General features: G+C 37.2%; 1 protein-coding gene across 1 annotated transcript in view; it reads left to right on the forward strand.

Annotated features, from left to right (window-relative positions):
• Nucleotides 1–17887, forward strand: part of LOC122796734 (desmoglein-2-like) — a 273226-nt gene that overhangs the window by 92704 nt on the left and 162635 nt on the right. The window contains exon 4 of the mRNA XM_044065443.1: nucleotides 6791–6952. Within this exon, the coding sequence (XP_043921378.1) occupies nucleotides 6791–6952 (162 nt within the window). The remainder of the gene's footprint in view (nucleotides 1–6790; nucleotides 6953–17887) is intronic.

A 17887-nucleotide genomic window follows, 5' to 3' on the forward strand; every position in this document is an offset into this window, starting at 1 on the left:
CATAAAAAATTAAGATAGTCAATAAATCTAAAATATAAAATAACTTCAGATCTGAAAAAATCATGTCTGTAAATAAAATCATCTTCAAGTTTAGCCATGACTAAATTGGCATACATAGGGCGAAAGCCGCCAGTATGGCAGTGCCCTGCAACTGCTGGAAAATGTCTCCACTGAACATAAAAAAAAAATTTTTTAAGCAAGACATAACTAAATCTATCAGAAAATGAGACATAGGAGAGTCCTCCAAAAATGTAACAAGGCCTGTGTCCCTATTTCATGCTTAATATTAGTAGATAGACTTTTGACATCCAAACAGAGCCAAAACATGTCCATATTCCAAACTTTACCCTTTGTTTTGTTCAGAAAATCCTGGCTGTCCCTGATATAGGTGGCTGTACTCATAACATATTTCTTAAGATGTTCATTTAACAACACACTTGCATTCTTCAAAAAAATACCTCTGTGCAGACACTATAGGTCAGCCACTAAGGTTAGTTAAACCTTTGTGTGTTTTAGTTAAGCAGTAAAAAACTGCCATAGAGCAGTTTTCCACTCTAAACTTCTTTTCCACATCCTTAGAGGTTAAACAACTAACACTGGTAATACCTTTCCCTGTCTTGCAATTATAATCTCCATAAACATCTAGAAGTCATGGTTTACAATGGTTATTGGTCTACATGATTCTGGGAAGTGCTGTTTTTTCCACTTCTTGTGGATTGCCAATATTATACCTCATTGCCAGGAGCATGAAGCTATCATGGACTGCATTACTTCACTTATTAGCTTATCTCAACATTGTGTTCATTTGTTCAATGCCAGCCACCAGACCTTTATGGTAATCCTGCCTGGTCTAGGAGATTTGTTAAATGCTTGCTTCTTTATCACCTCCTTTATTTCTGCTGATGTTATTTCTTTTGTTAAATGATTGGCCTCCCACACACCCAGCTTAAGTGAATACAAATCTTCCAAAAATCAACTCATGCTCTGTTCCTCTACCTGGCCTCCCCAGTCCCTTCAACATAAGTCATCATAGTAACCAAAATAGCAGTGAACTGGTGAAAAAACAAAAACTAAAACCAATAGAATCACCAGCGGGACTTATAGACCACAAATGAATTTATAATTTAAGCGCTTTCATCAAGTAACATTCACTTCATCAGAACAATTAGAAAGGATATATAGGAAGAAAACATTTTTGTAATTCTTACCTCCATTTCCAAAGCCATCACCCACTTTACCAGAAAAAAAGTATTGTCAAGGAACAGGCCATCAGAATTTCTAGGATGACTTCTCATTTTGAGGACGTTATTCAGGAATTCAGTGGCCTTAAGAGTATGTTTTTGGAGAGAGGGTACCCTTTGAAACTTGTTAAGAATATTTTACAGGATATTTTGAGTGAGTGGGGTTTGAAATATAAGCCCTTGTTAGGTAAAGGACTTTCTGAAACAAAAAATATTGAAAAAGTAGAATGTTTTAATAACAACTTTATGCAGGCCTGTGTTGTACAATATAGTTCTCATTATAATGAAATAAGGAACATTCTTCACAAGAATTAGAATATTTTCAGGGGTGACCAAAGTATTCTGCAAGCAGTGAGTGAAAAAACTATTTTTTGTACTAAAGTAGGTCACAATTTAAAGTTCACCTTAGAGGGTAATATGAACAACATTGGTTTAAAATCAAATGAATTCACCAAAGCTTGTGGTTATTGTGCACAGTGTAAATTTATATTGTCAGTTGTTAGTTTAAAACTTGACAATTTAAATCAGGACACAGTGTTTTTTAAAAAAGGTAACTGTCATACTAGTAAAATAGTGTATTTGACCAAGTGTAATTCCTGCCCGGGGTTTTATGTTGGGAAAACTGAGAGGGCTCTCAGGTCCAGGATATATGAGCATTTATACGATATCAAGAATTTAAAAGAAACTAATGCTCTATTTAGGCATAGTAAATCATGTGCTAATTTTTCTGGGTTTAAGTTTGGCATCCTGGACGTGATAGATATAAACCCTAGGGGCGGCAACTAGAAAAACACTTTAAACAAGAGCGAATTGATGTGGCAACTCTGTTTAGCAGCAAACCTGTGTCCAGGACTGAATGACTTTATATTTATTTTACCTGCTTTAAAAGAAAAAGCAGAAAGGGTTTGATTTTTAAAAAGTGTTTGCAATTAGCACTGTGTTTTATTCAGTTTTAATTGTATATTTTATGGTAATAATTTATTCAAAATTAGTTTCATTGATTGGTGGGAATTTAGCCTATCCTATGCAATTGTGATGAATTTAAATCATATGACTGCCTTTCTAATTGTTCTGTTGATGTCAATGTTACTTGATGAAAGCGCTTAACTTATGAATAAATTTGTGGTCTACAAGTCCTGCTGGTGATTCTATTGGTATAAGTCATCATAGTACCTTCTAAAGAACTTCCACCATTTCATTCAGATCTCTTGTTAGTCCTTGGTCCCCTGGTTGCCTTATTTTTAAAATAGCTCTGTTTAGCTTCTGCTACCTTAATCAGGTAGCCAATATCCTTAAGGCCTTTGGTGAGTTCACATTGCCTATGTTTTGCATAGCTATTTGCTGAAATAATAGCCTCTCATTCTTTCCCATACTTCTCTTAATAGGTTCTGTATACCCTCCTTTTCCTTATTATTGAAATTGACTCATTCTCAGATGACATTTCCTAATTCAGGCCCCTATCTCCTGTCATTTTACTTTTTGCCAACACATTCCTTTGCATTGCCATACTTTCTACTGCTCTCCAAACCATATCTTTTAAATTATTCTAGTCTTAAATCAAATTGCCAGTTCCAATATTTGTGCCACCTATTCTTTGTATTGATCTTTCTGTGGATAATATCCTGAGAACCTCTAATGAAGCTTTCTGTCCCATTTTGTGCACAATCTGAGATTATTACTGAACTCACATTTATGTGACTTACTCATCATATATTCTTCCCCATAATAAAAATAATGTCTGTCCTGGATCACCTCTTGGTCTTTGGACTAAAGTAAATGTATCCTGGGTTAATCATCAAGCATCCATGCTCATCAAGAATTCCACTTACTACCCTCTCCATTTTATTTTTATTTTTCTCATTTCTAATTGGCTTCACCTCATGTCTTGCAAATGCCAAGTTTTAATTTCTCATTATTATTATTATTATTACTATCCCCTGGGGAAAGTTTATTATTTCTAACAACATATATCTTACATTTCCTGCTTAGATCCAGGTGGCATGTAGATTGAAACTACAATGAATATTTCTGCTTGAAAATGACCCTTTGCATCCAGATGGGTATCCCTAAGTGTATTAATCACCCCTAACTGCAAGCCCTGTCATGCTAAGATAATGACCCCCTTCTTCTGGCTCCCTCATAATGTGACTCCACCAACAGTTGGTATCCTTTCCTCTCCAGTTTCCTGTGTTTCCCTCCCCAAGTGTGGCTCCTGCAATGCTAGTATGCCTGCTCCTGTCCTCTTTGAATGCATCAATACTGTCTCTTTTTATGGGATTCATCAGCCCATTTTCATTCTATGTTAGTGTACTGATTTCTATTTTTTCTTTATATAGCTTTCATCATTCGACCTAGTTTATTCCAGTTAATAAAATTCTTATCTTTCTGGTACTTTTTCTTTGACTGCCATGGAAATCCTTCCAGTATTGACTAACTTATAATATGTCTTCTTTTGCATAGTTTTTTTCACATTAGCCTGTTTATCCATTCTGTCATTTGCAAAGTTCTTACTGTCGTCTGTCTTCTGTTCCTGATAAATAATTTGTACTTAGTTAGTTGCCTGCTTGTTGGTTTGTGGGGGACAGGAGACAAGCAGCACTAAGAATGGTGCAAATGTTATGTGTCCTCACCTTGGAATTGAACAGTATTTGTACAGTACAGATACTGGTCGATCCAAAGGTGAGGGCACCTGGCCCTTAATAATACCTCCAAGACTATGTGGTATTATTTCTCTTCCATCTCCCCTACTTCATACCAATACTTTTCAATTTTTATTTATAAGCAAAGCTTCTGTTCTTTTCTCTCTTTTTTCAATTCCTCTGTCATTAAAATATTTAGCTTTCAATACTGATAATCTGTCCTCTCAAGTCATTACCTCTGTTACTTTGTTTGTAAGTCCTTTACTGGTCACTCTTTATTTATTCCAGTCCCTTCACTCAGCCTGATTCCTTTCCCTTTTAAAATCCCACACCTGTATCCCCATTTTGGTATGGCCCACTGTTGTAGCTCATCTGGTAACAGAAACATTTGAATGCATCTTTTACTCTAATCTGTCTTAAGCCCACCTGTTTTAGCTTTTCCCTATAACTTTCATGTAATTTCAAACTTTGTTTCATGATCCTATTTTCTGAAATATATCTCTCTAGTATAACTATTTAAGGACATTCCACCCACTGCCCTTCCCACATCACTGGTTTCTTCCCTTAGTGTAGACTTTCAGTTAGTAAACTCTCTCATCAGCATGCTGTGCAGCTCACTGGATGATATATTTCATTGACATATATTAGTGCTATATTTTTTTATTTGAGCAGTTAATTAATAGTTATTAAAATATGGCTACTCGTGTAATATGAGCTCCCTTGGCTTGCATCATTCTACTTCCTAAATTGCAATGATTTTGATTGAATAAGCCATCAGTTTGTTAATAATGTGCTCAGATTTAAAGCTAAATTTTATCAGTTATATATTTCCAACCCTGGGCAGACCCCATGATGCAGGTTTACATAGTGTACCATGTAAAAAAGTGTCAGTTTAATCAGTCTGACTGCCAGTGCTGGTAGTTTCCATTTGCATAACATCCATTGTGTCCCTAACAGTTCTCAATGATTGTATAAGTTCTCTTCTTAGTTTCAAAGTTTTATTACTTCTGAATAGTGGATACATTGGTTTTGTTTCTTCAGTGATCAGTTTTGGTACCCTGTGTTCATCCATATTTGATGGGTCACCTTGCAGAACAGAAGGATGAATTCTTTCCAGGCTATTGAATGACCCTGTTAAGGCTTCCGTGCCTCCTCAAGAATGAAGAAGATCATTGGACCATTCGACAGATACATCTTGATTGAGACAGGATAGAGCAGCCTATACTTTATTCCATTTATTTTACACTATCACTGTCCTTGGCAGGATATAACCTATATAGCTTCAGCTACTGTTGATCATAATTATGAACATCAGATACTACACCTGACCAACAGTCTGTCCTAGCAAATCAATGCCATCATGTGAGGACATGCTCGCTAACAACCCACAACAACCTAACCGTGTGCAACCAGCTGGTACCACCTGTAACCCTTCCACCTATACTAGCATTTTTGTCCAGTGCCACTGTGCTCCACACCTGTGCAAATGATGATTTCTGCAGCTGACATATCCCCCGGCTTGTGCAGTCTAAATCATTTCTGATGAACTGTGTGGCCAGTCCACACGTTGTACTGCTTAACCTGGGTGTGTAAATGCAGACATCACTTTCTTTCCTGGGTTTGTCTTATCAAAGCTCATAGTATTGAACCAGAAACCACTTCTTTGCTAGTGCTTAGACATGTAGCACTCACTTCTGGTTGAGATCCTAAGCAAGATTACCATATAGTGAGCAGGATTATAATATTCTGTGGTTTGAAAATCTTAGACATATCACACAGTGGTACAATGTATATGAAGAATACGGCAGAATGATCTAGTCACATGGGTAAAAAAAGGGTATGACACACTTTGTAAGGCCACAGATTTGAGTATTAGGGAGATATATATATATATATTTATAGGAGGGATGGTTCAAGCTTTGAACAGGGGACTAGGTGGGGGAGAATTAATTTATGAAGGGAATGTGCCTGAAGTAACAGCATACAAATAGGTTCATAGGTGGGTACTAGACTATCTGCCTGAAGGCGTTTATAAGACTAGCCAGAATGTGTTGGCTTTCGCCGTCCCCTAAGATTAGTTCCCTGTGCCTCTGTCCAGCAGAGCCACTGAAGTGATCCCCGAGGTAAACTTTCTGTTTCCCATCCACTCGTCAAGGTTTCTTTTGAAGAGTGTTAGCAAGGAGCTCTGCCTAATGTAGATGGGGATCTTGTTCCAAAGAATGAGAAGTCTCTGGGACAGGAATCTATCCCTCCAGCACATCCTATTTATTGTTGTGGTAAATATTAGATCCCTAGAGGGTGTGGCTTGAGGGGATAAGGTTTTCTTTAGGTGGAGCATGTCCATCAATTCTGGGTTGGACATCTCAGGCAGAGATCACCTCTAAGTAGGCGGTATGCAACCAAGCACAACTGGAGTTTCTTCAGTCGAGCTACATAGGGCATCTGTTTGAGGCCATTGAGCCTCTTGGTGAGGTACTTCTGTGGTCTTTCCAGCTGTTGCAGGTGTCTTGTAAGGTACATCCCAAATGGGGCATTGTACTCTAAGATGGGTCTGATGAGTCATGAGTAGAGGAGCACAATGACCTCTTTTGATCTGGATGTAAACCCTTTTGTGATTAGGTGGGCCACTTAGAAGGATTGTCTAACCACGCACATAAATACACACACACACACACACACACACACACACACACACACACACGCACACACTTACAGACACCCACATCATAAGCCTAGAAATGTAAATGGATAATAGGTATCCATTCTGATATTTATAAGCATAATTTGTCATTTCTGAACTGTACAAGAAAGTCTATCCAGCTGCTGAAAAGTTAATTTGATATGTCAGTTTCATACAGTTGCTACCTTTTATTGCAAACTAAACAAATTAATATTAATTTTTTTTTACAGATTCGTTCCGATCATGAAATTGATCTAAAAAAACAAATAACCTATTTCATTTATGGAGAAGGTGTTGAAGAATATCCGTATGGTGTATTTGTTCTAGATAGCAAAACAGGAGATCTGAATATAACACGCATTTTAGATCGAGAAGAAAAAGAATTGTATCATGTATGTACTTGTTTTTTGTTCCTTAAACTTAAGGTTCTCTGGTCCTATCTACTGGTATGTTATTGAGTATTCATAGTGTCTACATAATATTTTAGGTACAAGTGTAGTATAGTTCGTAGTACCATTCTATTGACTATTTGTTTATTTTATTTTGTTTTATTCTAACTGCATGAATCTAGTAGGCACAAAAACTGCACTTTTAGAGCTTTGATATGATCATGTGGCTTTATTCACACACTGTGCACCGAGAAATTTTAAATCCATCTCTAAAGGAGAAAGTTGTTTGCAAGGGCTTGTGGACTTAACCCTCTCTGCCCTATATTTTTCAGCTCAACTGCTTCTGAAAATATTATATAGTTAAGTGATATACTCAGTTATTAAATAGATGTTGATCTAGGGGGATGCTCAGAAAAAAAGACAAAATTATCTCAGAATAATTGTTTGAGTGCTTATGAACCCCAATGTTTTGATTAGCTTAAAAAAATAATTAAGTTGGCTTTAGCAGTGTATTGTATAGCTGTGCAATACATGGCTCACAGTAAATATATTTCAGGCATGGCACTGCAGAAGAAATACTGTGTTTTCTTTTCACTTGTGTTTTTCTATGGTCATAAACATAAGATTTGCTTAGTTCTTCACTTAAAATGCATAGAAAAAGCACAGATAATTGTTAACTGATAAAAAACAGCAATGTGTCATGCCAGGAATATTTCCACCATTTCATTTCTGAGTAAAATTCACACAGTAGCCATGCAGTGTACTGCAGAATGTTGCTACATGAGAATTTTTATTTGTTACATTATCATCCAAAACTATAATGAATGTGTGATGAGCAGTTTGAAGAAGTACAATTAATCTGTTTCTTCAGTCGGATTGCTGAAATGCATTTGCTACAAGGTGCTATGAATTAGATGGGTATGTTGTAATTAGTTAGACAGTATGAAGAGATTTCTCTGCCTGGGAGCGTTGGGGAGTTTATCCTTATCCAAGTCTATTTTTGTTAAAGACGATTTTATGAAACAGACTTGGCAAAATATGATGTTCTTCATCCCACATTGCTGCAGTAATATTTTTTTTCTTGCCTCAGTATTTAACCGGATGTCAAAAAGTGAATATAACTATTTTTTGGGAAACAGATAGATACATAGGGATTACCATACCTTGTGTATACTACCTTAGGAGGTTCTGCCAGAAGTTTCTTTGGAGTCTCAGGGAGAGACTTTACTGTTACAAGATGTGTCCTCTCAGGAAGGTCAAGATTTCTCTTGCCTGAAGAGCCATGGGTGGCTGCCACTGGTTCTGTTCTTGCTGAGGGATCAGAAATGGAGGACAAGGCTAAGTCTATGCAGACTGTTAAAGATTTTGCAGGTTCAGCCTCCGAAGTTTAGTAGAAATTGGCCTACTAAGGGGTGGACATATCCGGGTCAGTCCTTTCGTAAGCAGACCCAATGAGGGAAGGCTGGCACTTTTCAAAGAAAATTGGAGTTTAATTACCCAAGACAGATGGGTATTGGATATCATTCACCACACCAATTTTGATTTATCTATCCTCAACACTTATCTGGACATTCCCAAGTTCAAAATGTTGACGTTACAACAGCTTTTACCTCTGCTGGGCAAAGATCACTGGATGGTAACTTTAGATCTCAAAGTTCTGGCTCCAGTGATAGCTTACTTCAGCTAAAAAGGAATACAAATCTTCCTTACTTGGACGACTGATTCTTGCTTCAAGAAAAAGAAAGAAGATTTTTTTTTTTGGAATATGGATGATAGCAGTGCTAAGATGCCTGGTATTCTGTGAAATGAAATAAAGTCCAGTCTCTAGTACCCTCTCAAGACATGCTTTGTGTGGTGGAGATGAATAGCAACAACCCAGATGATTTTTTAACCCCCCGGACAAACAAAAGAATCTTTCCTTACTTCCTTCCATCAACTACTTCAGTCCGGGCTGACTGCAAGGACAGTCCTTCAAGCCTTAGGGTTCATGGCATCTTTTTGGACACTGTCATTCAAATAATACCTTGCATTCAAAAGGAATTTTTGTGGTGGGCTCAGGAATGTCACCTAAACAAGTCAGATTCTAACGACAGATGCCTCAGACATAGCTTGGGGAGCTCATCTGAATGGAAAGTGGATACAAGACAAGTGGCCTGCCAGACTACAGCATCTACATATCAAACATGAAGGAGATGTTAGCAGTTTCAGTTTAATTAATTTCTTTCAAGTTACTTCTTCCAGGGCAGGTGTTGATTCTAACAGACAACACAACTGTCATGTGGTACATCAACAAACAAGGGGAACACATTCTTATCCCTCTATGCAGGCAAGCAAATTTTTTAGGGGAGACTGCACTAAGCTTTCTTCTAATCAGGCAAGGTTTCTTGCCGAGCACAGAACTCCTTAGCAGATGTGTTAAGCAGGCAAATCATGGATCCCCACGAGTGGAAACTGGATCTTCATGTATTTCGGAATTGACAGTGTCATGGGGAACTCCAGACATAGATCTGTTCGCTTCTCCACTAAACCACCAGCTGCCAAAGTTTTAAAGGTTTCATCACACAGCTTGGAAAGTGGATGCTCTTTCTTTCAGTTGGAAAAATCTTCATGTGTATGCCTTTCCACCTCTGCCTCTCCTCCCAAAGGTACTCCTAAAGGTCAGACAAGACAAGCCAAGGATGATTTTAATAGCTCCAGATTGGCCTCGCAACACTGGTACCCATTACTGAGGAGTCTGGTAAGGAAGCCCTCATGGCCTTTACTTTGATTCCACACCTATTGTCTCAGAGGGACGGTCATCTACTCAATGTCAAGCTTCACTCTCTTCATCTAACAGCCTGGCATATTCTGTTTTGAACCACAGCAGGTCTCAACTTCCTCAACAAGTTTTGAATGTGATTATGGAAGCCAGAAGACCTAGTACAAAAAATGGAAGAGATTTTTATTTTGGAGTGCAGCAAAGGATTTGGAGGTTTCGAGCCCTAATTTGTGGTGTGTTCAATATCTTACTGAGTTATTGGACAAAGGTTTGTCTTTCTCTTCCATTAAGATTCATGCTGCAGCAATTTCAGCTCACTATGATTGTGACCCACCATTGTTTTCTCATCCTTTGTTCAAGCAATTTCTTAGAGGGGCAAAGAATATAAGATGGGATCTCAATTTTGTGTTGGAGAAACTTACTCTACAACCTTTTGAGCCTGCTACTACTGCTGAATTGAAATACTTGTCATGGAAGACTGCTTTTTGTTGGCCATTACTTCTGCAAGAAGGGTTTGTTGAGCCTTTTTGATTTTCCATAAGGATACCTTCCTTTATGCCTAAGGTGGTTTCTAGTGTGGCTTTAAACCAAACTATTCATTTGCCTACTTTTTATGCAGATCCCAAAAAAGGGGGGAAAAGATTTTGCACACTTTAGATGTACACAGGCAGTTATTATTTAAGCAGGACTAAGGATTTTAGGCAGTCTCAGCAGTTGTTTGTTTCTTTGCTTTGAGTTCTCAGGGCAAGCCTGTGTGTCAAAACAAACTATTTCTATTTGCATTGCATTTTGTTATTCCCATCATGGCAAGGATATTCCAGCTGGAATTAGGCCTCATTCCACTAGGGCTACTGCCACTTTAACAAGCATTTCTAAATATTTTGGAGGCAGCTACTTGGAGTTCAGTGCATACTTTCTCTAAGCATTACCACCTTCCTCTCTACTCTAAATCTAGGGCTGGTTTGCAGGGCATGTTGACAGCTCCTGCTTCTTTATGATTTGCCAGCCTCCCTTACCTCTGTTTTGGGATTCTAGACTGCAGCAATGTGGGATGAAGAACATAGTACAGTTTTGTACCTACCATAAATGTAGATGTTCAAGATCCACATTCCCTCCTTCCCTCTGTGTTTAGGGTGGTGGTGTGTGGGTGGTACTTTTTGTTTATTTGTATATATTGTACATATTTTTGGTACAGGAGTGTTTGGTGTTTTTGGTTTTGGCCTTATCTTTTAGGGTCTTCTGACATCTGGGGCAAGAAAAGACTGAGGATATGACATCGGTCATGCGATTTGTACCCTTGACCGACGCCAGCCTTATACTTTGGTATTCGGGCCGACTGGACAGCGGACACCCCAAGTGTTAGGACTGCAGCAATGTGGATCTTCGAACATCTACATTTATGGTAGGTACAAAACTGTACTTTTCATCATGTCTGCAGTACCTGAAAAATAAATAAGGTGCACGTACATGGCTCATGATAACATGATTTCAGCAGATGGTTGCAGCTGACAGAATTGAAAAATGGCATGTTGAAAAACATCAGGTCTGAACGCTCCATTCACAATGTAAAGTTATGGTACCATGACTTCTAGAACTTTAGGTACAGTCTATGTAGGTTTAAAAACACATGAACAACTCCATGAAGGTTAGGATATATTACCTCTATCACCATGAACTAAAGCCATGTGTGTCTTGCAGCATGTATTATGCAGGCAAGACAGATAGGAAGCTTAGGGATAGGATATGTGAACATCTCTATCAGATCAGGATTAAGTCCACAGTTAATGCACTCTCTAAGCATGTTTTAGATACTGATGAGACCCATGGCTTTAAGTTCATGGTGATAGAGGTGATAGATCCTAACCTTCATGGAGGTGACATTAGGAATCTTACAGACACCAGGGAAACCTGGTGGATAGTTAGACTCAGGGCTGATCAATACCCTGGGCTTAATGATAAAGTGCCCCTTAAACCCATTTTGAAATCTAGGGGATTAAGGACTTGATAGTTTCAAATGTATTTTTTTATATGCATTTTATATAGATCTTTTATATTTTGCATTTATTAGTATTTTATGTACTGGTTTTGTTTTTATTCATGCTTTTGTGTCCTTGTCTCTTTAAGAGTCAATTAATCATTGAGTTCCCGGTCTTTTATCAATTTGTAGCGATATAAATGTTTGTTGGTCTCTGTGTTTTTATGGTCTGATGAAGCCCTACTGGATGAAAGCGCTTACCTGTATTACTGGATTGGAATAAATTGCTTTTTATACTTTTTTGGATGACGTTTGCATTCTTCAGCCTTGTTTTGCTCCATCACCCTTTGGGATGAAATGGTGAAACCATCAGGACTGTTTAACCAGGATATATTCACCACTTTACAGATCTGCAACATTGGCTATAATGATGGTGTTTTCTGAGATGTTTAAAAGCAAGGTCCAATCTTAGACTGTCATATTGTCATTATAATAAAAACACAATTCATAAAAATTCCTTTTCCATATGGAGGAGCTGAGCTATTCTGGTGAATACATCTGCTGAAGCTTTTCTTCAGTACTTTTATAGAACCGGGATTAACATCTGATGTTTTGACCTATTTATTACTCTTGCTTTAAATTTCAAGTTTAAGAGTTTTTAGTTTTAATTTTTCTCAAATAACAAAGAAGTGACATCAGTCTGCAATTTTACTGCTGGGGACATCTTTCTCCTCACATCTCTGCTGTGGCTTAAGTACTTGTTTGTCCTGTAACTCACTCTTGGTGTATACAGGTTTCTTGGATGTAGGTCAGATTTGCCAAAGCCATAGATAGGCTTTGTCATTTGTTTCCCTTGTAAAATAGGATTATAGGATCATAGCATCTACAAGGTAATTAAGTCTGAAGGCCATGAGCATATTGTTTAATATCACCCTCATGATGTGCACCAGAACTTGAGGATTCAAAAAACATGTCAGGCCAGGGTTGAACTTCTGAGAACCCATCCAATTGTCAAGGTTAGTCTTGAAGAAGACTTAACATTTAGGGGCGATTTTGCTCCAGAGATGGGGGTGATCATTTGGTAATGCATCTATCTCTCCAACACTGTTTATATGTAGATGGAGGAGGCTTAATTTCCTGATCTGAGTGTGTTTGCAACTGTCGTCCTGTCGAGATGTAAGAGATCCATTTAGATGGAGTGTTAATAAAGAGCTCACACTGTACATTTCTGATTTTTCTATTCATCCTTCTGGTACATCATTGCATTGCACTCTTCTCTCTGGATTTTGCTATTTTTTTTCTTTGATCTTGTCTTCAAATAAATGTTCTAGATACATTCCTTTCTGAGCTGTAAAACCTACATTTAGTCATTTAGTTAGTTTTCATTTCACATGACAGGGAGCAAAGCAATGCTCAAAACACAGTATTGCAGTGTAGTTAGTAGTTTTACAATATGGTATCAGTCCACTTGTCTGCTTTCCTAATGCTTATCAGGCCTCAAAATGTCTCCTGTTTTATCTAACATGCTACACAGTTCATGTTCTAATTAGAAACATAAAGTAGATTCTGATGGCAAGTAAATACCACTTGGTTCACCTGGTATACCCAATTATGAGACTTGATGAATGAGCTACAGCTCATATTTAACCAATAGGTTATGGGTTTAGTGCATGATACATGAAATTTAAACCAAAAGATTAGGTGTCTGGTGCGCAATACATGAATTTACACCAACAGGCTAGTGGTGTGGTGTGTCATATGAATTTTAGCCAAAAGATGAAATTTAACTAAACAGTCAGAAGTTTGATTTGTATGTAGTAAGTGAGGAGTAACCAACAGTTTAAAGGTTTATGTCTGATGAATTTAAACAAATGGTTAGGGTCTGATGTGAGATACATGAAATTTAACCAAAAGGCTGTAAGATGCATAAACTTTAACCAACAGTCTAGGGGTCTGATGTACAATATGTGAAATGTATCCAAAAGATTTGAGGTTTAGTGTGTAATACATGGAATTTAATGAAAAGGTTAGAGGTCTGGTGTACAATGGATGAAATGTAACCAACACGCTAGTGGTTTGGTGTGTGACATGTTAAATTTATCCAAATGATTATGTGTTTGATGTGTGATAGATGAAATTTAACTAATAAATGTAGGTGCATTATGTTTGGTGAGTGCTATGTGAAACTTAACCATAAATAGGGATATGATGTGTGACAAATAGCATTTAATCAAAAGGCTAGGAGTCTGGTTTGTGTGATACACAAAATTTAACCAAAAGTTTAGAGGTATAATGTGCAATCCATGGAAATTTAACCAACATGTTTGGGATCTGGTTATTGATATGTGAAATTTATCTAAAAAGTTATGTGTTTGATGTGTAATACATGACATTTAACCAAAAAATAGGGGTCTGGTTTGTGATAAACGAAGTAAATTCAACAGATTACAGGTTTGTGTCTGATAAATGAAATTTAACAAAGCATTTAAGGGTCTAGTGTGTGATACATGCCTTTTAACCAACATTTTAGGTGCATGATGTTTGATGAATGAAATTTAACCAGCATATTTGGGGTCTGGTGTCTGACAGAAGAAATTTAAACTTAAAGGTTAGGCAATACCGGTTAACCAAATGGTTAGGGTTCTGCTGAATGATACCTAAAAAATAACCAACATTTTAAGAGTATGCTGTTTCATACATGAAATTTAACCAAAAATGTTATGGTAATGTGTGATATGTGAAACTTAACCAAAATTTAGAGGTCTAGTCTGTGATATATGAAGTTTAGCCAGAGGGTTTGTGGTCTGCTGTATGAAAAATATGAAGTTTAATGAAAGGTTAGGTGTCTGGTGCGTGCGATACACAGAATTTAATCAAATGGGTGGGGATCTAGTGCAAGATACGTTACATTTAACCAGTAGACTGGGAGTCTGGTGTATGATACACAACATCTTGTTTTAATTTCTCCAAGTCTTTTGGGTTAATAATACCATGATGGGAATGGACCCCATTCCTAAGTCAAAGTAAGATTAAAGTTCATGAAATTAGTATTGTTTCAATCTTTGAGCACCCTCAATGTGCCCAGTAATGATCTTTCTGCAATTCATAGACAGTTACATATATTGGTAGCATATCCAAATATGACTGTAGATTCTTTTTTATGAGACCCTTTGCTCCTACTACTATTGAAACTGTCTGGGGGATCTTTCTTCCACATTACTCTCATTTCTGCCTGCAAATCCTGATATTTTATGACTTTATGACTCTCTGTGTGGAAGACACTGTAGTCACTGGGTGTCATGATTTCAATGATCAATGCTACTTTTGTCTTCTTTTCATTGACCACTATATCTTGTTTTCTCGCATCTTTCTTGTGAACTGTTGGTAATGGGTGATGCCATGTGATGTAAACTTCATCATTTTCTATGATGCTTTGTGGTTCATGTTTCCAGTGTTTTTCAGCCATTTTAATACCATAATGTTTGCGCAATCCCCAGTGCAACAGTCTTGCCAAATTATTATGCCTTTCAGTATACAATCCTTCTGCCATTAGTATGTCACAGCCAGCAACAAGGTGTGTGATTGTTTCCAATTCTGTTTTACAAAACTTGCATTTGTCTGTTTCTTTCACATGTTCAATAGACTTTGTAAACCAATGTGTATGTACCCCACTGTCTTGAGCCGCCAATATTAACCTTTTATCTTTGGTTTGAATTTGCCTGTCCTTAACCATTCCTGCATTTGATCCTGATCAACATGAGGTTCTTCCAGAAATTTTCTATACTTGCAACTGCATTTATGCATTTTCCACACTTCTTGCCTTCACATCTCATCCTTCACCTTATATTCTATTTTTTTGTTTGTTTTTTTTGGCACATTCAGTTGCTGCCTGATTTTTATCTACTTTTGATTTGTTTTCCATTCCTGCATGACTCCGATATGGTTCTGCTAGACTAAGCAGAGAAGTCATCTTAGATTTATTCTCCTCATGTTTCAAAATTTTCACTATGTTTGGGTCTTGTGAGGTCAGCAGATATGTGTCCAGTCCCACAATTGCAAATCTATACATGTAACCAATTTCAAGGAGGCCCATACCTCCTTTGGAATGGGGAATATGTAATCTGGGTATGCAGGTGAGCAGTATCTTCTTGTATATTCTTGCCAGTAGTAATTAAAATGTAACTGAAATTATTTTTTCTATGTATGTATTTATGCATGTATGTTTGTTTCTTTCGGCTTTTCCCAGTCAGGGATCGCCAGAGTGGAACTCCGGTCCGCCAATGATTGGTAGTAGATTTTGACGTGCTGGCTTGCCGGGCCTAACGCACAACCTTCAAAGAAGGAACACCTATATATATATATATATATATATATATATATATATATATATATATATATATATATATATATATTCATATGTACACACACACACACATGCACGACACACTCATACACAATATTTCAAGAATGAGAAGTAAATGGAAACTCTGCACCAAGACACTCCAGTCCCATGTATAGTACACTACCATCAGTTAGTACTTAATACTGACCAAATGAACAAAGATTTACTGTTATAGCCACACTTAGCTATGAGCAGTTACACCTGAATGGATCCACAAGTTGCAGACATACTGTAAAATGTATAAACATTTAAGATAATAAATAAGCCATAGGCTTCAAACATTTAGATGTGAATAATAAAAAAAGTTTTTATTTCAGATAAATAAGTTAAAACATTTTCTTTCAAAATACATATGCAAACAGTACATCATTTAAACAACTAATTCAAAATGAAACATTAAAAGAGACATATAATGTTCAGAAAAAATAGTATATAAACTAGAAACTATGCACTTCTTGCAGAAAGATATACTGTACCCTTAATGTTTCTGACAATGAATACCAAAATAAAATTTTCATACTCTTTACATTCAGTAAAATACAGATTGCATTCTGTCTCCATGGGTGTCTTCCAGCATAAACTCTTGTAAATGTTTTTAAGTTTTTTTAAGTTTAAGCTTCATGCAGTATGGTATTTAGTTTGAGTTTTACAAGATGCCTTCCTGTTTCCAGTGGTATATACTGCTGAGGGTGGGGAGAAAATTTCAACAAGCAGCTGTTCAAATAACACAGTATCATCATCATTGCACCTAGTAAAAGAGCTTTCAAATTACAGTTTACAGTTGCTCTTATGAGATTTGTACAATCAAAAAAGCAGATAATGGGTTGTTTTTATATTGTATAATAAAGAGATAAAGATTACTTTAAATATTGTTCAGCTTTTGAACCATTGTGGTAATTCAGTACACACTTATTACAGCTTTGTCCACTTTTGTACATTTACTTTTGAAAACCAGCAGTATTTTCTTCAAATGAGAAGGTACAGTAGAGAGTCAATTATCCAAACTAAGCGGGACCTAGGGTAGTTCAATTAATCAAACTGTTTGGATAATCAAACATGTAATTGAATCGGATAAAAAACTTCTAAAATCTTGTTTTTTTCTGCATGCAGGAATACACTTTTTAACTATTCACTGATTTCAGTGGACAAAAAAGTATATTTTTCACACATGAACTGGCTACAAGCTCAAAAAACATGCTCAAGTGAATATGTATTCTTCTTCTTCTGGCTTTTCCCAGTTAGGGGTCACCACAGTGGATCACCTTTCCGCTCATGATTGGGAGTGGAATTTTATAGTGTTGAGTTGCTAGCTCAGTGCCCAACCTTCCATAGAAGGCACACACATGCATGCAATCATGCCTAGGACAAATTTAGAGTGTCCGATTCACCTACAGCATGTCTTTAGGAGGAAATTGGAGCACCTGGAGGAAACCCACTTGACCACAGGGAGGACGTGTAGATTCTGCACAGAAGGCACCCCATCTGAGGATTGAACTGGATAACCTCTTACTGTGAGGTGACAATGCTAACCATTGCACCACCATGGCCACCCCCGCTCAAGTGAATATGTATAATGTTTACATATTCAGACTTTATGATTTTTCCTACCTGAAAAGTTTGGAAGGCTGGTTCAGATAATTGACGTTTCTGATAATCAACATTCAGCTAAATGACTCTCTACTGTACACAGTTTGAACTAGTTTACCTGGAATGGCAGCATCACCCCCCCCCCACCATGTCTTCTGTATATTGGCTAAAACCTTATCCTCCGCCATTGTACCTTTTAGGTAAAGTCAGTCTTCT

Source organism: Protopterus annectens, chromosome 3.part0 (assembly GCF_019279795.1).
Source record: "Protopterus annectens isolate FY-2018-M chromosome 3.part0, PAN1.0, whole genome shotgun sequence".
NCBI lineage: Eukaryota > Metazoa > Chordata > Ceratodontiformes > Protopteridae > Protopterus > Protopterus annectens.